Source organism: Accipiter gentilis, chromosome 22 (genome assembly GCF_929443795.1).
Source record: "Accipiter gentilis chromosome 22, bAccGen1.1, whole genome shotgun sequence".
Taxonomy (NCBI): domain Eukaryota; kingdom Metazoa; phylum Chordata; class Aves; order Accipitriformes; family Accipitridae; genus Astur; species Astur gentilis.
The window spans coordinates 3,891,351-3,914,856 of NC_064901.1; the positions used below are offsets into that span (position 1 = coordinate 3,891,351).

Below are 23,506 nucleotides of genomic sequence, written 5' to 3' on the forward strand. Positions count from 1 at the left end.
GGACTCTTCACATCAGCTCTCAGAGAGGGAGGCTCCAGCCTGGCTGCTTTCCAGCAGGGCTGAGCACACTGCCATAGGCAAGCTGTGATGCTGGCCCTCGGCATCCCCTCCCCACTGCTGAAAAATGCTCAGACCTGGTGCTAGGGCTGCACTTGGTGGTCCCTTTGCCTATTTATGAGAAGCGCAGTGAGATCTCCTTCTGCACTTTTCCCCTCATCCCTGCGGCCCTGATATTGCCCTATCCTGCTCCCGGGGAAAGCATCCTCCCCAACTCCTGAGAGTGGAAGGCAGCAGGAAAACAGAGTTTAGTACAGGTAAAGCTTTTATAATCCCAGAGAGTACAAGACTAGCATGGACTAAAATCTTCTAGCTGTAGCCCTGCCCTGTCCACACTTCGTGCAGTGCAGCAGCCTCCATGGTCCTGGCCCTGCTCTAAGGACAGCTCCAGGGCAGTCTGAGGGACCAGAGAGGTTTGGGCTCTCCCTGCTCCCCTGGGACAAAGCCTTCAGCCCTGCCCAGCTCACATTCGCAGAGACTTCCCCATGTTTCAGCAGTATTTTCCTGCTGCTTCTTTTGCTACCCACACTGTTACTCTTCCAAGGTGTGTTCACCCTGGGATATATGCTACCTGCAAGCCCTCCTTTCCTCTTCCCCCCCGCCCAGGTCAGCCAGCCATCTGCCACCAGCTGGCCCCTTTAGCATCCTTTGGGATGCCCAAAGTCAGCAGAGTCTATGTCCAGCAGCAGTTCAGCTGCATCGACACCCTCTTCCCACCCTGGTCTGTTATGCCTGCTGCCTCCCTAGCTGCCTTTTAGGTTTCCAATTCCTCCCATCTCCTTTCCCTTCTTCCTCTCCTTATGCTCTGAGTGTTTCCCAGTGCTTGCTGCTGTGAAACATGGCTTTGCCACGCAGCTCTCCCGCTCCTCTAACCCGCTGCTCAAGACCTGAAGTGAGCAGAGCAGCAAACCTCCATGCCGGCAGCACCCGCTGCCTGATGGCCGGCAGCCTGCCCACAGTCTGTCTGCTGGCATTTCTCAGTGCATTTGGACCCTGCTCCCTCCGGCAGCTCCCCGCAATATCCCATCCTTCCCTACCCTAGCTTGCTGCCAGAAACTTTTCTTGAGATGAGGCGTGGATGCCCTACCAAAACTGTCAACTTTCTCTTGCTAGAGCTGGGCTTCTGCTCCTGCTTGGGCTGCTGCTCTCAAATGACACTCAGTGACTGGTCTTTCCTTACTGTTTCATTAAAAAGCAAGACATTTTATTTGAAATCTAATTTGCATGTTGAGGTAAGCAAAGAAGAGGTTCATGCTTTCCTTGCCTGAAAACTGGGATGAAGCTTTGAGCTTCTCTGTGCGGGAAATAAAACCGTCTGTGCTACAAATATGCATCTCGCTTAAATATTTTGAAAATACTTAATGGCCATCTGCCGCATAAGCCATTACAGGCTTTATTAGTAAAGTGGGAGACTGCAGAAAGCAGAGAATGGTTTTGGGGAGGGAGAAGTGGAGGGCATTCACCAAAACGTGCAGAGTTTTAGCAGCGCGAGAGTGCTTTTGAATGGCTCCATTTTCCTGAGCAGCTTTCCAAAATGTGACGACTGCTGCCAAAACAAAGCCCATTGACAGGGCTGTTTAAAACCAGGTACGGCACTCAAACCTGTGCAGTATGGTAGGATATGGCCAAGGGGATGGGACCACTTGGGCTTTTCACTCTCTGGAGTCTTCAACTCCAACTTCTTTATTTATATTTTCTTCTTGAGGACAGATTTAAAGCCAAGGTGATGTGCCTTCTATCAGAAAGCCTAGCACACCTTGGGGAACCCTATAGCAGGCGGAAGCATGCCTCTGCTACACAGTGTCCTGCAGAGGAGTCAGTGATGGAGGTCTCTAGGGAGGACAGGAACATTTGGGGTTGCAAGGCAATAAGGTGGCAAGGTCTAGGAGCTGGGAACGTGCTAGAAAGTGGCTGTAAAACACAGGGCTCGGGTACTGAGGAGCACAAAGTAATTGTTTCTCTCTCCTGGGGAATGCTGATATTTCACTACACATTTTCTTTGTGCCAAGGTGGGTTGGGAAGCCAAAATAGCAAACGCTCCTCTGAAGAAAAGGGGTTGAAATATTTCATCTCAGAAATTTTCATGAATAATAAAAAAAAAGCAGCACAAGGTTTCAGCACACTGAAATGGAGGAAGGGGGGGTGTGTGTGTGTGTGAATTTCCCTGAGGAAGAAACCCGTGTTGGCATTTGTAGCTGAGGATCCCATTTGGACTTGGCATTTTCTGAAGCCGGTGGCCCGGAGCCAGGGCTGCACAGCTGTCCTGTACCCAGGGGTGCAGCTGGTTTAAACAGAGCTCTGATGTGATGGGTCGTTTACTTAAATTGTAATTTCAATGTGGACCAAACCCCATGGGGTCTCCTCTTTAACCTCTATATCCCTCCATTCCTCATTCCTCCACCTGGCTGGCTGAGCATCCAACACTCCGAATCCTAGCCTAAACACCACCTCTATGTCCTCACAGCAGCCTCCTGGCTTCCCTCGATGGCTCACTGCTTTTGCTCCAGCCCCCAGCTCAGCCTTGGAGGAGCCCTAGAAAACCTCCCATGTACCTGAAAGCCAGTTAGGTGCATGTGTAATGCCTGGAGGGCTGTAATTCACCATGCAACTCTCCGCTTTGGGAAGTCAGGGAGGCCCCTCAAGTGGCTGTCAGCCTCTTATCTACTTCTGTGCTGTCTGTTAGGCTTTGTCGCAGCACACATTATGAGCCAGCAGAAAAGATGCAGTAGGTCCTTTCCTGTCAGGCTGCACGTGGCCATCTCAAGATGCATTATAGATACAGCAAATCCTCATCTTAATCCAGCCTGAATCAGATCATCTCGTTGCAGGGCTGCATCCTTATCTTACTACCAGCTGGGGAGAGATGAAGAGATGCTCAGTTTGCCGAGATAGCATTCAAGCTGTGGAGAGGTGGGGAGGGCTCTTGCTTCTCCAGCATTGCCACATCTTTCTGTTCCCACTAGCCTCATCTTGACATCAGCTCTGCATGGGCGAGAGGCTTTTCTGCTCCCTCGCCTTGCTGAAATAACAGCCTCCTCCCTCCCACTCTCTGCTCCCGCAGGATCACTCCCCTCCACTGCCAGCAGCATGGAGAGCGTGCGTGAGCTCCAAAACCCACTCTTGGCCAAGGCCAACGGGCACCTTCGCAGCAGCTATTCTTACCACCAGCATCACAGCCAGGACTACCCCAGTCATCGCTGCCAAGGGAAACTGTATTCCTACATCTTCCAAAACACTGGCGGTGCCAGGACTCACCAGCTGCTGGATGCCAGTTCCCTGCAGCTGGCCGTTGAAGCCTTGTACGGCCCCAATTTCATCCTTGTAAAGGATGAGACTGCTCTCAAGGCCAAGGACAGCAAGACAGAAAGCTGCGAGACCACTTTTATGGAAAGCAAAGAGGCTCCATCCGAAGGTCCCGATGGGCATGAGGCGCAAGGGTCCTGCCTGGTAGAGAGCGACATCCGCATCCAAACTGTGTCCTATGAGGTGGAGGAAGAGGAGCTCCAGGAGTACGAGGTGAGCTTTGCCAGGTGGGATGGCACCAAACTCCTCCCCTGGTAACTCTGGCCATCAGCCCAAATCCTTGGTCATTTATTCTCCCTTCTTTCCCCAGAGCTTCCCCCCAGACCCTACGATCTCCTGCCTCTCCCTGTGCACCCAATATTTCTTCTTCCTCCTTATCATTTCTGCTCCCTTTTCCTCACTGCAGACCTCAGAAGGAGGTCAGCTTCCCTGAGGGCAGCCTGGCTGCATGGAGCAAAGGTGAGGTGGGGCCATCTCTGCAGGACCCTTGGCATATGGGGACCCTTTGACAAGGGCAGCCTGCCGCCACTGTGGCACTCGAACTAAGGGGAAATAGCAATCTTTGTATAACAGCAAAATTCACAGGCCTGATGGCAGCAGCCGAGAGAAAGCTTTAGATATAAAGACAGGATGAATCCTGCAAAGGAAGAATGAGAGCTGGCAAAGCAGGCTCATGCTGCACTCTGTGCCCCACCACAGCTCGAGCGGCAGCACAGAGGCTGGGAACATCACCCAGGACCTTAAGAAGTGGGAGCGAGTCCCCGGAGCCTGCTGGAGCTGATGTCTGATGACCCAGCACAGCTCTGCTGCTTTCGGTGCCAGTGGCGTGGCCTTTTCAGATGGCAGCAGGGGCATCTCCACCTCTGTGTGCCTTCGCCACTGAGACACGTCACTTCCAGGCCGGTCTGTGGCTGGCCAAGAGGTGCCCAAAGGCAGAAGGGCTGACCGCAGCTGCTCTGAGCAATGCGCTCACTAAGGGGACAGGACACGTCACCCCTGTGATGGAGGCTCCAATTCAACCGCTTTCCCTCACTTGCTAAATTAGTTTAGCAGGATATCGATCTCCTAGTCCCTAATGGGGATAAGGCACTTTGTTTAAGTTTGTTTAAGCTGACAAACAGCCAGTTCTGCCAAAGCTGAAGATATTTCAGTTTAAGACTATCTATCTCCCAGGGAAATCCCAGACCCCCAGCAAGCGAGCTCAGCATTTGCTCTGGCAGGGAGCCGAGAATCCACTCCACTCCTGAATTTGCTGAGCTACATTTTTTCTGATCAAACCAGGCTGAGGAGGCTAAAATATTTTTGAAACTCATTCCTTGAATTTGCAGGTGGGAAACATATGAGAATATGTGACGGGGCCAGGAGAGAGCAGGAGCTGGGAGGAGAGGGGCTGGGATGCAGCCTGCAGGGCGGCACGGGGGAGGTGGGCATGTGCTGAATCCATCTGGTTTTGCAGAGCGACTCCTCCAGTGACAGCGAAAGTGAGGATCATTTCCTGATGCTTCCCCCCCGGGACCACCTGGGCTTAGCCCTTTTCTCCATGCTGTGCTGCTTCTGGCCCCTGGGGATTGCTGCCTTCTACTTCTCCCAAGGGGTAAGAAATCCCTTTGCTTGCCTGCATGCACTGAGTGCTGGAGCAAGGGTACTGCAAGCCACAGCAGCGCTGGAGGGGACCGGGTACCCTTCTGGCTCTAAGGCTCATCTCTGTGCCATGCCCAGACCCCTGAGGGCTGAGGCAAAGGGTGCTCCTAGCTTCTGGATGTGTCCACGACTGCTGTGGGGTTGCAAGCCCTCCAGCGCTTGTGCAGGTTACTGGAGGTCAGGCTTTTCCTTTGGGTCTTTTGGGCGTTATTTAGGGAACTGGGGCTCCCCTTGGCCCCTTGCCCAGGTTCTCACCCTCCAGCCAGGCTCAGGAAAATGGCATTTTCCCACCTGCCCTCCCATTCTCCAGTAGGGCGGAGGTCCTACACCATGACCCAGTCCGAGGCAGCTCGCGCCCCGGGAGTCAGGCTGCTCTGGAGCCTGGGCGCAAAGAGGAGCCTGGTCTCCGTATCACACTAGAGCTCCTCTATTGCACTTGTTCCTGCCATGCATTGGCTAAGCTGTGTGAGCCAACGCCAGGCTGGCAGACGCTGGAGAGGGTGGTGGCCCTCGGACTGCACCAGCTCAGAGGAGCTGCTGCCTTCTTGAGGGCTTAGCCCAGAGCCTGGGCTCACTTCCACTACTGTTGACCCAGAATAATGCATGCAGAGCCAGGGGATTTACTCTACATTTGCACAGATGCTGCTGTACCAAGAATAGATAGGGGGGAGGCATTAAGAAGTTAAATCAAGAAGATAGAAACAGAAATGGAAAAGTATATAACATGAGTACCTGGCACAGAGGTGGTGAGAGGCAGGGGAAGCTTTAACTGATTAGGACCCTGAGGAGGGGCCGATTTCACATTTTTCCACATGGTGCAGGGTAGCACGGTGCACTCTCCACATGATGATATACTTTGTGCAATTTATATTTAGCTCCATTTGCTATAACTACCACTTCCGTTCACTCACTGAGGCAAGGACCATCTTTTTATTCAGTGTCTGTGCACAGTGAGTGCCCTGATCTCCACATGGCAACTTGAACACAAATAGTAGGTAATACCAAGAGTAGCGCTGAATGCGCCCTGAGCACTCAGGGAAGCTGGAAGTTGCCAGCCCGGAGAGCCAACACCCACATCTGTCTCCACTGCTGGCTCCATCAGCACTTCTATAGCAAATGGGCTTCATCTGAAAAACCCATGCAGGCCAAATCAAGTGGCGCAGAGCCAGACCAACAGGCCATGCTGTCTGGATTCAGCTCCCTGAGACTAAGCAGTACGCATTATATGTCTGTATAGGGTATATTGGTATCTAGTCAGTACCACACAGCCGTCATCCCACGCACTGATCGTTTGCCTGGTCTTCCAAGGGTCCAGCGGACTGATGGACGCCTTGCTGTCTGTCCCCAGCCTTCATGAGATGCACCAGCCAGGGAAGGGGGGCTGACTCAGTAGTGAAATGACTGCACACAGGCTAAAAGGCCAGGTTGGTACTGCTGTGACCAATGAGCATTTCTTCTCCTTCCAGACCAGCAAGGCTGTCTCCAAAGGAGATTTCCATCTGGCCAGTTCAGCTTCTCGCCGAGCTCTCTTCCTCGCTGCGCTCTCCATAACCATCGGCACAGGAGTGTACGTCGGGGTGGTGGTAGCGCTAATTGCTTATCTCTCCAAAGGGGGCCACGTATAGCTGCCACCCACATATCAGTGCCGCCCTGGCCGTGGCCCTCCTGGGACTGAGCTTTCCTGCGGAGCACAGGGCGCCAGTGCCTGCAAGGGCTGTTTGCACGGCATGACCCCGGCTTGGATGCCCTGCGCAGGCTCTTTCCCCTTTCAGACAAACAGTAGACTCCCATTTTCCCCGAGGCTGTGGAGTGCCACCATCCGACAGCAGGGAATTGGGCACCGGCTTGGCTGCTAGGACCAGGAGGAGCACATTTGCCTGCTGGACGACATGCAGGAGAGATGCTGCGTGCTGCTGCTGGGCTGGTGCCACCACCCCTGCTCCAGGGCCACTGTTTTCCCTCCCAGCCCCACAGCCAGGAGATGCACCGCTGGTGCCCATGCTTGTCCCATGAAGGGGGCACACAGGGAGAAGAGGGGATATGGCACTGGGGAATGGCCCCGGGAGGCTGGGGTCCTACTGAGGTCTCCAGACTCCCATGATGGGGACAACATTCTCATTTCAGTGTCACGGGGTGGCACCTGGCCCCTCAGCTGCAGCAAAGCAGGAGGACAACTGCAGCATGGACATGACCAAAGGGCATGCTCTCCACATCCCTCTGCAGACAGACCCCTGATCCAGGGGACATCCCAGTCGCTGGCCCATCCCAGGCAAAAAACAAGGAGGAAGACTGGCTGGTGGTTGCACACCATCACTCCCATCTAACTCCAGTTAGAGCAAGCTGGCAAAGACAACAAGGTGTTCTCTGTGTTAATAATGACTGTCATGATAATTGCAAGTAGGAGTCCCCATAAGGTTGGTCTCCCACAGTGCTGGGCCCTGAAAATACTTGTAATGGCAATTTCTACCCAAGAAGTGACCTGGGATGGGTGGGGTCCTGAAGGACTCCACTCTCGGCACTAGGTCAGGGCCTCGCACACAAAGAGGGATGGAAAGAAAAGGCTGACGTGAAACACAGAGCCTGGGGTGGGAGTGCTGTTTGCCAGGGGATGAGATCCAGAGAGGGGGAAGACTTGGAGGGTGCCTGAGACACAGGGGTGACCCCGACACACTTCTCATGCCTTGGAGAGGGGTATCTCCATCCATCCACAGGCCCTGCTGACAAGGAAATCCCATGCATCCCCACTCACACCTTACCTTTGCTAATTTGTATATTGTCAGAGGTGGGTGTGAAGGAAATGACTGCCCCAAAGGGCTGGCGTTAAAAGGCCCTGCTTCACCCCCCTCCCCAGCAACCACCTTGACTGTCCCTTGCCCTGGCCATGGCTCCCCTGCCGCCTCCTTCCCCCATGCGCAGGGGGCTGCAGGCAGACTCTGGGCATCCACCACCCCCTCACCAGGGTTTCTGGGTGGGCTGCAGCCAGCTCTCCAAGAGGCACAGCATGTTCCTTGAGCTGGGTGCCATTCAAATGTACATTTCATTCTAGAGAAGCATGTTAATGTCTGCAATTGATGTTGTACTTGAGCCATGAAAGAGAGGAGCACATCAGAGACCTGTTCAGAAGCTGGTCTGAAAGTTCCCATTACGTTTTATAACATGAAAGAGCTAATAAATAAAAAAAAGCAGGAAAAAAGACTGTTTATAAGGACATGGAGCTGGCTAGGGAAGAGGTGAGCTTTGCAGGAGTGCTGAGCTCACTTAAACCTGGAGGGATTTATGCAGTTCCCGAAAGAAGTTATAATCCAGCTGGTGTCTGGGCAACTCAAGAGGGAGATGTACTGCAATGTAGATCACAGCGAGCAGCTAGTGCTGGGAGCGGGATGGTGATGTATGCTTTTTGCCATGTGTTGATGGACAAGTATTAAGGGGGGAAAGAGAGACTGGAGCATCGTTTATGTTCACGCTGCTCTGTGTGTAGTAGAAGCATAATATAAAATGTGCTTGAAGAGGGGCAGAAGAATATGAACATCAGGAGGGAATAAGCAGGTCTTGCTTCTGATGGTGGACAGAAAGAGACCAAATTTGCAGGGAAGGACTGGGGTGTCCAGAAGGCATGAGGTGGCTTAGAGAGGAAAGATGAGGTTCACCCTCGCCCAGCAGCTGAGGGATGGTTTTTGTTCCCCTCTCCTCCACGTGCTCAGCCTTCTTGGGCATCCGTCCCTCCAAATAACTGAGCAGGACAGGAGCCCAATTTCAGGAAAGGGGACGTCCATGGATGCCCATGCAGCAGGGGCGACCAGACCCACCACACCCCCCCCAGCTCAGTGTCATCCCAGCTAAACCCCTCCCCGCCTCTCCCCCTCAAGCATCCCCAGCCGGGGGCAGGGATGGGGGGGGGGGGCTACCTGCTGATTCTGGTCCAGACAAAACCATCGGGGCTGCTGGACCAGAATCGGTAATGAGAAACTGTGTTTGCTGTGAATTTGTAATTCTGCCCGTTGGTTCCCTCCAGGGGCTGCCCTGGGTGGGGGGCCAGCAGCCCCTAGCCCACTCCCCATGGCACCCCGGCCTCCTGCACCCCAACCCACCTCTTTGTCTTTTTTTAATTGGAGACACACGGGGAAGGACAGGGCTAAAGGGCCAACAGAATTAAAGTGTTTTCCGCTAATAGCCTGAATCTCTGATGATCTTGTCAAAGGAGGGGGGAAGGGGCTGTGCCAGAGCATCCCTAAGGGGGGAATTATGCAAATGGAGAAATTAGTTGGAAACAGCCTGAAGGGAAACATGTGGAAATTGAAATCCGAGGACCATCATGTAGACTGCTGCTGAATAACTTATTATAGACTCACAGCGTCTGCTGCAGCCGCCCGAGCAGAAGGGAAGGAAGCAGAAAGGCAACAAGGCACAGCAGCCAGTGAAGATGCAAGCTCAGAAATTTGATTGAGCTTAAAAAAAAAAATAAATGTTAAACTAAACCCTACCAGTGGGTGTGGAAGAGGAGACTCTTTGCCCCCTCCCTCCTGTCCTCCCAGGGGAGGGGTTGCTCTCCCACCTGGGACGCCCAGACTCATGGCAGAGCTCTGTAGTGGTCCTGATCCCACAGGGGATACTCAGAAATCTGGAACAAAGGAGGAATGGCCTCGAATTCTGGCAACATGTCTATCCCAGAAAGGAGAAGGGGGGGCAGGGCACGTCGCAGCTGTCGGAGGTGATGCGAAGGGGAGGGAGTGCAGAGATGGTCTGCGCCCATGCAGAGGGTCAGTGGTGGAGCAGGACTCCTGCTGGCTGGCGAGGGAGGATTTGGGGTTGTCTGAGCCGGGGGGGGGCAGAGTGGTGGTTAAATAGTGATGTCTTACAAGGGTGTACACAGCAACCTGCTGTCTTTCCCCAGACCCCAGAGTTTTCTAAAAAATAAGCACAAGAGGTGCTTAAGGATCTTATGATATACCAGAACAAGCCCCCGTTCTCCATTCATGAATAAGTAATTATCCATAAATTAGGACAACTATTTGCAACTGAGCTCCCCGCCAGTGGGCTGCAGGTGCCTGTCCCTGTAAATGCAGGTGCTGTCTGGCATCCCCAGCACAGGCATGGTCCCACAAGTCCCTGGCCCCAGCAACCCTGTCCCATTGCCCTCCTGCCCACTGCTCCCCAAATGCCCTTGCCCCAGCCCCGTGGCCCCACCAGCACCCCCAGCCCTCGTTCTAAGCCAGTGACACCAAGAAACAGACACAGAAAGTCACCAGAAAGCACATCCCCTGCCCTCTCTCCCCAGGCCCATGCCTGGATACCCCTCTCTCGTCTCACATGCTGGGTGGCTTTTGGATTGTGAGAAGTGTCATCACCAGGTGTCCCAGATGCCCTCCCACTGTGAGGAGAAGACCTTGGGGACAGAACCAGCCCTGCTCCCTGCAGCTGGCTGAACATCCCCTCCATCCCTCCCCTGCCCTGGAGATGCTCCTCGCTCAGCCAGGAGCTCAGGGCAGTGCTGTCTGAGGTGCACCGGGCTTCGGTTTCTTTTCGCAGCAGTGGAAAACATGTCAGCTTCCAGCTTGGGCTCCTTTTGTAATGTCCGCAACACCAAGATAAGCACTTCCCAGCAGGCATTTCTCTTCAGAAGCAGCTAAGGATGGGGCAGATGGAGCCCGTGACAAGGGCAGGGCTGCCCTTTGAATATTGCCCCCTTCTGGGACGCAGCCAGGGAGAAAGCTGCCAAGGAAAAAAGCACTGGCACCTTGGCCACTGATCTGAGCAACCAGTGCATCTGAGCCTCCACCTGCTTCCCCTAGCTCCACTTGCACCTCTCACCCCTCATTGAGTGCTGTGACATGCCAAAACGAGGTCGTGGGCTGCAGACAGAGAGTCTCACAGGCTGGAGAGTCGTGACGAGGGATGCAGGGATCAGGCCATGCTGGATCTCGCTCCTCTTCCCACAGGGATGAGGCGAGAGGACAGAGAAGGGAAAAGAAACTGATGTGGTTTATGGGGGACACAGGACCCCTGCGGGACTCTGTCCTGGGCTGAAGGGATCTACTGGGGCACTGGTCCTCTCACATCATCCCAGCCAACCTGCCTCTCCTCAGGGTCATCCGCAAGGTGGGTGATATGAAAACGACTGGTGTGGGTTGCAGCATGTCCTTTGTGCTGTGCTCCTTCATCTACCTGGGAGGATGCAGCCCCTTGCAGAGGCAAAGCCACTGCCTGCTCTCTGAGCAAGTGCCTGTTAGCAGGGTAGGATTGTAACCAGTGCTGGTGGGGCAGAAATGCCTCGATTCTCCCCCCATCTGTCATAGAATGGTTTGGGTTTGAAGGGACCAGCTAGTTCCAACCCCTCTGCCTGAAGGCAGGAACACCTTCCACTAGACCAGGTTGCTCCAAGCCCCATCCAACCTGGTCTTGAACACTTCCAGGGATGGGGCATCCACAGCTTCTCTGGGCAACCTGTTCCAGTGCCTCACCACCCTCATAGTACCCTCCAGAAGCTATGAGAAAAGAGACACATGGAAGTAAAAGCAGAGTAAGTCCTTCGCCTCACTTAATGGCACAGTCAGTGTTTCCCCTTCACAGTAATCCAGTAAGAAAATAGCCAGTTATCTAAGACAGGGCAGATTTTCTATTCCTGCCCAAAACAATTTTTAAAAAGCACTTAGCAGTGCATCTCTTCACCTGGCTTATCCTTTCCCCTTTGATCCCCAAAACCAGCCTGCAGCAGAGAGAGTGCGGGAAGGCACAGCCTCTGGCAATGCCATCTCTCTTGGGGCTGGCGGGAGAGAATTTCTGCAGAGAGAAGCCAATTAAGAGCCATCACTTAGGCATCAGCTGCTGTGAAATCAGGAGGCTCATTACCTCTCCTCTCCCCGCAGACGCAGGCACCAGCTCCCTCTTCCACAGCCTCCAGTAGCCACACGTGCAGGAACACACTGGGGGGGCTGAGCTGTCCCCATGGGGCAGGAGGACAAGTGGTGCTGAGAGGGGACAGAATGCTAGGTGGGGACAAGGCAGATGCTGTCCCCATGGCCCACTGCGAGCCATGGAGCTTGCTGTGACACATGGGAGAGGTTGGGTTAGTGAGGGTGATGCACTGGAGAGTGTTAGCCTCGCCCTCCACTGCCCATCTGTCCCCCTGCATGGCGCCCTCCCCACTGTCTCCCTCCATGTCCCCATGGCGTCCAGGTGCAGGGATGTTTGAGGATGTGCTGCTCCTTTAAGCTGACCTCAGTTTTGCTGTAGTTGGTGCCTGGGCTGCCCTTTAGAAGGTGTATCTTAAAGATGCAATTTAAATATCCTCACAAGTGATACTGTGGCAGCTTTGGACACTCAAGACTAACAAGTGCCAGAAGCACCTGACTTGTTAGCTCCTAGGCCAGATGGGGTCTGTGTTCCCCCACCCCAAATGTGCAGAAGCTCCCCTCTGGCCAAGCTCCCCCGAGCAGGGGAGCTGGTGCTGCCTCTCCATCCGTGCCAGAGAGCGGGACGAGGTGGGGGCAGCTGTGGAAGAGCCTCTCTTCTCGCCCCACCCCACCACACTCCGCATGGCCAGGATTTTTCCACCTCCTTTTCTCAGCAAGCAAAAGAAGAAGCCACCCCTGGACCTTCGGGAAGCAGCTCACATGGCTGACTTCCACTGATGCCGAAAACACGGTGCTTCAGTCCTACATGCGCGGGGCTCCTTTCTGCTGCCAGCCCTCCACCCTGCTGCCACCAGGGTCTGCCCAGCTCCCCTTCCCCGCAGTGTCATCTTTGTGGCCTTGAAGAGGCTGACCTGCTGGGCTCTCTTCCCGTATGGGTCTTCTTCCCCACTGCTGCTCTTCTCCGGAGCTCCCTGGTTCATCCGAGCTTTTCCACAATACTTCCAAAAATGCCATCGTGTCCTGCAGCGGCCGGTCCAGTGCTGGACACAGACAACACAACCCTCCTGCCCCCATTTGTGCTCAGGAGCTTTTCTGGCTGTGCTCAGCTCACTCCCATCCTTGGGAGCCTTTTGGAGGCTTCCCAGCAGAAATACCCCTGCTCCACAGGGAGTTTCTCTTTACTTTTGGAGACACGGTGCTTAACTGGATTTTAATCCGTTCAGTGTTTGCTGGCTTAATTTTTAAACCAATCTTGTTGCTTAATCAAAAGGTCAGGCCGGACCAAACCCAGTGTCTCGCAAAGTTGGCGTTCGTTACAGCAACACCATCGCCTCTGGCAAGCAAACTCTCAGCCTCATCTGTGAAGTTGGACTGGCAGCTTTGTGGTTCACAGTCAAAGGATGCTTCACCTGCGCTACACCTTCATGCATGCTGGTGTCAGCCACAGCAGCACAGCTCTGTCTGCACACCAGGAAAAGGCTGCCTGCAACATCTCCGTGTCTTCACAGATGGGTGGACAAGTGTTACAGAGCTCCACAGGCCAACAAATGGCCAACAAAATCTATGGTTTTAACTATGCCCCTGCCTGAAGCATGGTGCTTAATGTCATCTGTATCATCTGTGATTCAAGTGTGTAACAGGCTTGTGAAATCTGGTTATCAGGGGTTAACCCCTCACAAGCTGTAATGGCATGGAAAAGAAGAAGGCCACCCTACCTCTGGGGTCACTCAGCTCTGCAAGTGCCCCACAAAGGGGTGGCTGCCTTGTCCCGGCATGGAGAGCTGAGGGAAAGCCCCACGGGCAAGGGATCCAGAGCCAGCACCATCCTTCCTGCTGTACAAGCAGGCTCCCTGCCTGCCCCCTGCCCAGACTCATGCTGCGGGAGAAGTGCTAGGAAGATGTTACTTTATTCTCAAGCGTCTGAGTTTGGCAGGAGGTGTCTGTCCTGCCACAGCTCTCCCACCTTCCCCCAGTGCTGTGGTTACTGAAGTGATGGAGCAGGGATGGGGAGAGGGGCAAAGGAGGAAGCCAAGGAAGGAGAAATGAAATGCAAATAAATGCAATATCTGCCAAAATGCTACCCTCAAAGTAATATATCAAAGTCTAGGCACAGGCAGTAAACTCTTGACAGTATTAGGCTAGAAAGATAGAATTTTTTCCTTCCTGAAGTGCTTTCATATCTGAGTATTTTCTTCAAAACTCTTGCATTTTCCAGATGTTGACTAATGCTAAATTAGCATTACACATCAGCTCACTTGTTTTCTAGAAGAGGAAAGGCAGGGAATGCTGCTTCTGGACCGAGGCCAAACCACTGGGATGATGCCATATCAACAGTTGTCAGGTGGGGGCTGGTTCAAGAAAGCTAAGACGTGTATTAACAGGTTATTAATATTTTAGGAGATCTGTTGGGCTGGAGGGCAAAATCCTTGAGGATCTCTATGAGGATTGATCTTCCATATTTTCACTAGCAAGTTGGCATAGGAAGGAGGGGTGCCTTGCTGCCATTTGCTAACGAAACAAAATCAGGAGAGTTTGGAAATACAGAAGAAGAGTGAAGGAACTGGGTTACCTTGAAGGCCGGATGGGTGGAGATGGGATGAAATGCAGGGAGATGCGATATGGGATTGCCAGTAGGAATTGCTGCAGCAGGCAGGGAGCTCCTCGGCCAGCAGGGAAAGGCCTGAGCCATCGCTGCAGCATGAAAAAGGCAAATCTGACCTAAAGATCTACAGGGCAAATCGGTTCAGCAAAAATATGCATGAAGGACAACGGCAGGGCAGCGGTGGGCCACAGCTGGGCTCCGGGAGACATTTCCAGCCACAGCATGTGACAGATGGGTTTTAACGGGAAGGAGGCAGAAAGCATGGTAGGAGAATGGGGAACGGGTACCTGGCCATGGCTGGTGTAACCTGCCAGGACAGAGGCAGATGGCTCCCCACAAATACCCTGGGGGCGCAGGAAGAAAAAGACTCTCGTCTCAACAGCTGGGTTGGCTCAGCAGCTCTAGTTGCTTGTAGCCCAGACCTATGGAGGCAATTACGCAGGGGACTGATCCAAAAGATCCCTTTTTTCCTTTTTCTCCTCATCTTCTTTCCTTCTGTCCCCACATAGATATTCTTGATAATGAATGGGCTTGTCAGCTCAGGAGCAGTTTTGAATGGTGGCACTGACTTTTCTGTCCTCCTGCTGCTGCTACATCTCCACTCTGATGATCCCAGCAAAGCACAGGAGCTATCTTGCAAATCCCAGCCCTTTCATGACCTTGAGATGCTTTTAAGACCAACACTATTGCTCTTTGCACCCACAAACCAGATGCCTGTGCAAAATCTGGAAGCAAAGCGGTGCTTGAGCTAACACATACCAGCTAAGTGCCCCAAAGCTTTGCTTGGGCATAGTCAACTAGTCCCACGGCACAGTGACCAGGCAGGCTCTGCTGCGCTGCATTGCCCACCTCCTGCACCTGCAACCCCCCTACCGCAGATGGAAATGGGGTGCATTAGTGGTGGAGCAGAGCCCTAAATTGCAGGTAAGCAGGGAGCTGCTCCCCATGGGCTTTGCAGCCCCCTAGCCTCTGCATTTCACTTACCTTTTAATTTCCATCTTTGCTGGGGTCAGTTCTTTTAAGCATCCACCTCTGAGGGAGTTCGGGTGACCCCTGAGCTAAACATCACTCCACGTATGCAAAGGGAGAGATGTATTGGCAGGTGCCTGGCAGTGCAGTGTGGAGCAGCTGAGGCCACCTCAAATCCATCTCCCACCACCAGCTCAATGTGAGAGCAGCATGACAGGTATGAATCAAGTGCTGCATTTCACACACCCCCCCCCCCCCCTTAAAGTCTGCTCAGCCACAAACTGCATCAGTAAATAACAAGCACCCACCACTTAGGTGGTGCCAACTGGCAGAGACCCACCATGATCCTGCTGCCATCAACGCACAGGAGGGAGAAACTTAAGGGCACTTGTAAAACCCATCAGAGGGATGAGTATTATTTTCCCACCACGCCCCACCCAGGCATACAGCTAAGGGCAGAAGAACCATCACACCTGGATCTCTTCACCCAGGTTCCTCAACAATGTCTTGCAAGGGGGTGGTGGAGGATGGGGGAAGAGAGCCCAAGGCCAGCACCCAGGAGAGATTCATCCTGCAACCACACCTCACTGTGAGGCACACAACACTCACAGTTCAGGGAGAGTTAGGTGATGGGAAGCAGGAGAAGCCATCCCTCCACCCTGCAGAGCACCAGGTCCCTCCCACCACAGAGGGTCCCCCAGGCTCTCCTGATGCCCATCTACCCCCAGCAGCAGCTGGCAGCCACTCACCGTGCTGTGCCATACCAAAGGATGCCCCAGCCACTGCCCTGCTGCTGGGCACAGTCTGCCCCAGGCCCAGGGCCACCCAAATGGGGACTGTGTTAGCACCCACGGTCAGGAAACACACCCTCCCTGATCCTTCCCTCCGCTCAGCTGAGGAAGGGCACGCCTTGGGGTTCTCGCATCCACCTTCACGGCCACTGCTGCAGCCAAAAGCAACTATCTCCAGTCTCTGGCAGTTTGGAGACACGGGTAATCATTCTGGAGTAATTACCAGCTTACTCTCTCGGAGGAGTTCACTGGTAAGAAGTCACTGGCAGCTAATTACTCCAATTACTTCCTGACACACAGAGCCTGGGTGCCCAGGACTCTCTGCAGCAGCACACAGCACTACTCAGCAGCTCCTGGCTTCCCATGTGCCTCCCTCCCCAGGGCATCCGCTGCCCCAGATCCCCTCCTCTGGGACCAATGCAGGGTACACTGGTGAGCATGGGTGGTGGTGAAAACCCACTGGCACCAAGGACATGGAGCTAAGTGGTACCTGAAGAGATGCCCCACTGGCTGAGCACCACTCCTCCAGGGCTGCCCCACCACATAGCTCAGGCTCAAGGGTGCCACAGGATGACCTTGAGCCCCCCTTTCTCGAGCAGGTTGATGCCCAGGAAAGCTCAGCAGGGCTTTCTAGCACAGGTTCCACCCCCCCCCCCCCCAACCCCCCAAGAGGGTGGTGATCAAGGAAGCTAGATGGCATCTGGAGCAGGACTGGGCTACAGTAAGGACTGAGAGGTCCCAGACACATCAAAGAAAGAAAAATAAGTTATTTGCAAGCAAGGCTGGGCAGAGTGTGATTGCATCTCCTAACAAGGTCACTGAAGTTCCCTATCCCCCTGCAAAGGCCTGAGGGTAAAAAAAGGCAGGACTCAGCCCTGCTGTTAGACCCAGCCTCAGGGGCTGATATTGTAGGTGCAGGGCTGAAGAGGCTCTCCCCTCACAGTTGCAGGGTGCTCTGACTCCCAGCAGCTTTGTGGGAAATAAGAGCAGGTATTGCAGTAGTAGCAGCCAGCCCCAGATGCCCTACAGCTCAGTCCTGCACAGCCATGCTGGCAGACACCACAGGGGAGCTCACACACTGAAGGAGACAAGTATTTTTTGAGACCCCCAGCAGAGCCTGGGCAGGCAGGGACCCTCAAAGCCCTGTACCCCAAGATGCTGGCAAAGCAGAGGTACAAACAGCTGTTTTCAGCCTCCCAGTACAGCACCACCACTTCAGGGCAGGACCGCTTGCTGACATCTCGGACATTGCTACCACATCCCTGCCGACACACAGAGCTGTGCCCACTGCAGTGTCCCCAGCCTTGCGTCCATCTTCGAGGCAAGTCCTGGCCTCTTGCCAGGGAGCGCACAGCTCCTGCCAGGCCTCCAGAGCACCACTGAGCAGATGGTCCCCACCAGGTCCCAGGAAGCAGAAAAGGACCTTCACAGGAGCAGGGATTGCTGTGGGCAGGGAGAGCCTGCACACACAAGCCCGTTTTAGAAGCAGACATGGAGGGGAAAGCCTTGCCCAGAAATCACACAAGCAAGAGTAAGAAACTGCAGAGAACTAGAAGTGGAAGAGTCTTTATTGCTTTGGTTTCTTACAAGTGAGATACATGCATCTAGGCTTGCTGCAAGAAGACATCCACATTGCATTCAGCTTGCAGCACAGCACAGGGGACACAGAGACACTGGGCACACAAGGTTTGGTCTCTCTGCCTTCTCCCAAGCACCAGGAAAGAGAGACCCTAGGAAAGTAAGGCAGCTGCCAGCTGTGAGAGAGTAAAGGATTGCGTGAAAGGTTATGGCTACAAGACCAGAAAGGTCAGGGACAGCTTCTCCAGAGCCTGCAAAGGACACCGGCTCAGAGCTTAGCATTCCCAGCAGACAGACTACAATGGGGACACAAACACGTCTCCTCCTCCACCAGCCTCTGCTCCGTCTAGGGAAGATCAGGGTAGCCAGAGGCAGGTATTAAGAGCCAGAAAGCCAAGATGGCATCAGTGCTGACCCCAAGCAAAGCTTGTGTTCTCCTTAGCTGGGCAGAACCCAGATCAAAGATGCTCCTTCCTCCCATAAAGCTGAGCACTCCCCAAGCCCCTCCTCACCCACAGCTGAGCCAGCACTGCTCTGCTCACCAAGGGGATGCTGGGCACCTCCATGCCCATCCTGCACCTCCACATTACTCATTCAAGCAAGTGCCTGGGGCAGAGAGACCTTCACATCCTCCATCCCAAGAGGCCCAGCAGCATCCAGTGACACTGGCATGGTACTCCCTCACTTGCTCACCCTCCGAGCACAGAGGACAACCCCCTGGCTTATCCCCTTTGGGGCAGCTCAGTGCCTTCTCCTTCCACTCCTCCCGTCTCTGGGAACAGGCACTGCACAGACGCTCCCACACCTGATTGAACCAGACCAAAAAGAAAACCAGAGACTAGGAACAAAACAAAACCAAACCAGAACAAATGTTAGAGCAGGGCCCCAGCCCAGGCACCCCACCAGAGAGCCAAAGGGCACGTCAGCAGAGGAGCTGTGGCCAAGCCAGCTGGCAACTGGTGCTCAGGCATCCACAAGCGTCAGCCCATCATGCAGAGCACGCTTCCACATGTAGTAAGTGGAACGTGCCGTGAGTGGAAAGCGGGCACTGAACTCCTTGTAGGTAGGGAAGGTCTTCGACTCGAAGCGCTGCTGCAGGAACAGCTTGGCCTGTGCCTTGAACTGGGCAGTGGCAATCACATCCATCACAAACATCCGGCTGTTGGCTCTCTCTGACATGGCATAGCCCGAAATGGTGGCATTGTATGGTGTAGCTGGCACCAGCTTGTTTAGCTGCTTGGTGGCTGCCTCCGTGTGGCACTGAGGCTTGAGGCCTGGCTCCACCCTCAGAGGTGCCAGGGAAGGTGCCCGGTTCAACGGCCGGCTGGAGCTGGTCCAGGGCAGGCGATGCTGCCCGAGGGCCCGGCCACTGCCCTTCCAAAACCAGTAGGCTGTGGAGGAGAGAGACAGGTAGCGCACACGGTACTTGCAGAATGGCAGTTGCCATTGCTGGACCTGCCTCTTGGCCATGTCTCGCAGCTGCTTTCTCCAGCACAGAGAGGGCTTGAGCTGCAGGAGACTCCTGGGTGCTGGCCGGTCTCCGTTCAGCCTCTTCCTAACAGGCACGCTGCTTGGCTTCAACTGCAGGAACGGCTTGCTTATCGCTAGAGGTTTCTGGCTATCCAAGGGAGACTGGGGGGGTTTGAAGTTGGGGTTCTCCTTGATGGCTTTTCTTCGCCAGTTGTAGTAAGTGGACCTGGAGATGCCAGGGAAGCTGCGCTTGAAGCACCTGTAAGGCACCAGAGTGTTCATGGAAATGCATTTCTCCAGGTAGGATTTGGCTCCTTGCATGAAGATTCCTGCTTGGATGGGGTCTAGGGAAGGACTTGGGGATCTTAAGCTCCCCCCTGAATTTGCTGGCTCATTCACATCAGCCTTTTTTGGGACATCCCTGTGAAGCTCCTGCAACCTGTGGGCCTCAGCCAGAGCAGAGGCATCACCATTGACCATGCTCTGCATCTCATGCTTCCAGGCATAGTATGTGGATCGGGAGATTTCTGGAAACATTTGTCGGAAGTGCTGGAGGGGGATTATATTGCCCTCCTGAAAGCAGGACTGGAGGAAGTGTTTAGCTGCAAACCTGGCAGCCGCTTTCTGCCGGTGTTCACGAGACTGGCGCTTCCAACGGTAGAAGGTGCTCTTGGTAATGCTGTACCGGTCACGTAGGTTGGAGTAGGTCAGCTGGGGGTCACTGTTCAGCAGCTCAAGGGTCTTCATGGGCTGGACAGGAGGCTCTGGCAAAGGCATTGTGGGTTCTAGCTCCTCCAGGCCAACCACGGCCACAAAGTATTGCGCTTTGAAGACCTGCCGGGAGAGCTGCTGCCCTGACCACATGATGTGGAGCGTGGAGGTTCGCGGGCCACACTTCCTGGGCCGGATGAGCCGATTGAAATAGGGCCGGATCTTCAAGTTGCTCATGGGGTAGATGGAGTAGATGTTACACTGCAGTACTGAGGCAAGAGCATAGACGTGCCACATGTTGGCAAAGGTGCCAGGAAAACAGGTAGCTTTGATATCAGCATCGAAGATGGCCTCCAGGATAGCCATGGGGAGGCTTGTCATCTCAGGGGTCTCCTCAGTGCAGAGGGAATAGCGGGCAGCCTGTAGCATCACCTTGGAGTCGATCATGCCATTCAAGTAGTATTGTTTGTGCAGCAGCATCTCCACAACTGTACGCACCTGCAGCTCCAGGCTGAGGCTGGGGTTGCCCCAGAGCAGCACGCTGGCAGCCTCAAAGAGGCGGTTCCCCTCACCTTTGCAAACCAGAGGCAGCATGTTACTTGGGGCATCCTCAGGATAGAGGCTCCTGGCTACCCGGTCAACTTCCAGCTCCTCTTGGAACTGTCTCCCACAATAGCCAGGCAGGGAGAAAGATGACAGGGTCCTCTCTGCCTCCAGTGCAGCACTGGTGAGGCCCTCCAGACCAAAGCATTCGGTGGCCTCCTGCAGCTCCTGCAGCACAGACTGAACCAGCTGGTGCCGCTGAATCATCCTGAAGGATGGCAAAAAGAAAGAAGTCACTGGAGATGAAGACTGTGCATGCTCCAGACTGCCAGGGGCCAGGCATCCAGGTCCAGCTCTTCCCCAAAGGACAGGATGGGGGAAAAGGGTACAGGAAAGGCCACTGCTCACCCCTCCACCCACACTCTCGAGGACAAAGGAGGAAGCCTGGATCCCCACAGGCAGACCTGGGACAGGGACATGGGCTCAGCTTGCTCTCCAGTGACCTCCTGTGGGCAGTACACATGGCACACAGGCTCCAGAGACATTTGTCTAGGTGAAACTAAGGAGTGATTACATCCATCCGGGTGGGAGGCCAAGTCATCTCCACCCCCTGTGTGCTTGGCTTTGCACCCAGCCTCACCCCTACACCCATCTCTCCCACCAGTAACTCCACCCCTTTCATTTTACCACCCCACTACCAGCACCCAGGGAGAACAGTGCCTCAAAGGGGAAATGCTCGTCGACTCTGCAAGAAGGGACCTGTGACAGAGCAACACTGCGTGGGGTTGTGGAGGGACCTGGCTCAAGGTGTTCAAGCCCAACAGAAGAAGGGGCAAGGAGCTTGCCCCCTCCCTCAGAGCAGGGCACTGCAGCTGCACCCATTGCATGCGCCAAAAGCTGCGGTCACAAAACCTGAGATGGGAAGCAGAGCCAGAGCCAGCCCAAACCACGGTTACTGCTTCCTGAGCTGACACTAGATGTCACTTGCTGCTCAGCAGACACATACCACCAGCCAAGGAGAAGCCACAAAAGGAGCGCTTCTAGGTCAGGCAAGAGGCAACCCAAAAGCGCTGGGTGGGTAGTTCAGAGGCTGTATGGAACCCTCTTCCCTGCCTGAGCCCATCCCAGTCCTGTCCTCTCTCCCTTCACATGCCAGTTCCCACTCAGGCAACCCAAAGGGTCAGATCTGCATCCCCGGCTTTGTCAGCTTTTTGACAGCTCTGTGACTCTGCCCCCAAAACTCCAGGAGCTTTGCTGACGATTGCACGGTCCTTACCCCATGATCCAGTTCCATCAGCGCAACCCTCTTCCACACTTTTTTGCTACCAGCCAGCTCAGGCCCCTCACCCCAAGCCAGCCCAGTCTCTCCCTCCCGAGCTAGTTTTCTTCCAGGGACCACAACACTTCACTCAACCAGGGAACCCAATCTCCTCCATTTTCTCCTAAGGGTCACTCACATGCCACCCCCAACATGTAGGGCATCACTTCACAATCTACTCAATTCACATCTCAGCCAGAGTCCACTTTCTCACAACACTTCACAGGTATCACTCCCAGCTCTGTAGGGAGATGGGGAAACAGCAGAGCCAGGCAGGAAAACCAGCAGCTCTGCAGTAAAGCAGACATCCTGCCTGACCTCTCCTAATTCTCAGCTCTGCGCACTGCTGCAGATAAGGTTATTATTGCTTGCAGCATCCATGGCCCCTGGCCATGACCAAACAGCAAACGAAATGAGGTGCCACAGAATCACACAGCTGCATCCCAGCTACTTCACTGCAGGGAGCCTCCATGCTGCTGCTGCTGCCCCTTGCCTTTAATCAGGCCACAGCTAGTCACCAAATCGACTCAACTCGACTCCCCTCCCCTGCTCCAAGCTCCTCCACGGTCTCCTGCAGGTCAGGGGCCAGGGCCCTATCTTACAGCTGCTCCCACAGCTGTGGATCATCGGGTATCAGAGACAATGCAGGAGAATGCACGCAGCTGTGAAGCAGGGGAGATAAACTTGTCCTAAAATCCTGGCCCGAGCAAGTATGTGGTTGTCCCTTTGGGTCAGGTCTGTATTGTTTTTCTCCTGGAAGTTTGTAGAAATTTATATAAGTTTAGAGAAATTTTGACTAAGCCTGTGGTGAACAACATACACGCAAAAGAGCTGAAGCAAAGGCATCCCTCAGGAGAGCTGCAGGGCTGGCAAAGCCCAAGTCCTCCTTCTCCGTGGCCTGCCAAACCATTGCAGCAGCAACCTCCTGGACAGCAGAGCCAGGAAAGGCAAGACAAGCTTTTCCCCTTGAGGGGGTAAGGAGCTGACACAGGCTAGGGAACTTCAGCAACCATCCTGGTCTTTATGGCCTGGTTGGCAGTTCCCATCCCCTTATAGCCTGTGGGGAGAGGGAGGGCGAGAAGGAGAGCTGAAGGGCACAGGATTTAATCCTTTCCTTCAGCGTTAACCCCACAGCTTCAATGTCACTGCCAGCTCCTGCTGCCCAGAGCAACAGGACCTCAAAAGCAATCCTAAGGCAAAACCCACAGCTAAAGCGGCACAGATGAGCTCCCAGGGCAGGGTGGAGAGGGGCTCAGGTAAGCCAGAAGCAGAACTCAGCCAGATCAAACCTAGCAGTTCTCAACACAGAGGACCTACTGCAAAGGGAACATTTTTCCACACACCCCCCCAGCAAAGCCAGCTGAACACGACAGGCAAGTGCTCCCCAAACTGCCTCAGCACCGAGTCGGCCAAGGGAGCTTTTCACCACTGATAAAGGAGGCTTTACCTAACCTGGCTGCTTTTGCATTGTAACAGATAAGCAAGCACTTGCAGATCACGTTCCTTCACCTAAACTGATGGGCTGGTGGCATCCAGTAGTGCAAGTTCCCCGAGCCAGCCCCAAAAACACTCCCGCCAGCAGGAATCCAGGAGACCGCAGCCCCTGCCGCCCTGGCTGCCCAGGACCGCCAGTGCCTTGCAGGGGCAGGGGTGTCCAGGCACCCCAGCCCAG

The 23,506-nt window shown here is 54.3% G+C and overlaps 2 protein-coding genes across 2 annotated transcripts; one reads left to right on the forward strand and one right to left on the reverse strand.

Annotated features, from left to right (window-relative positions):
- Nucleotides 1-2,973: 2,973 nt before the first annotated feature.
- Nucleotides 2,974-8,221, forward strand: SYNDIG1L (synapse differentiation inducing 1 like). The gene is made up of 3 exons (XM_049825639.1): nt 2,974-3,573; nt 4,817-4,954; nt 6,468-8,221. Exons 1-3 carry the CDS (start codon nt 3,145-3,147, stop codon nt 6,624-6,626), a joined length of 726 nt encoding a protein of 241 aa, XP_049681596.1. The 5' UTR covers nt 2,974-3,144; the 3' UTR covers nt 6,627-8,221.
- Nucleotides 8,222-18,755: 10,534 nt separating this feature from the next.
- Nucleotides 18,756-20,783, reverse strand: VRTN (vertebrae development associated). Its single transcript, XM_049825625.1, has one exon. It carries the CDS (start codon nt 20,781-20,783, stop codon nt 18,756-18,758), a length of 2,028 nt encoding a protein of 675 aa, XP_049681582.1.
- Between the last annotated feature and the right edge of the window lie 2,723 nt (nt 20,784-23,506).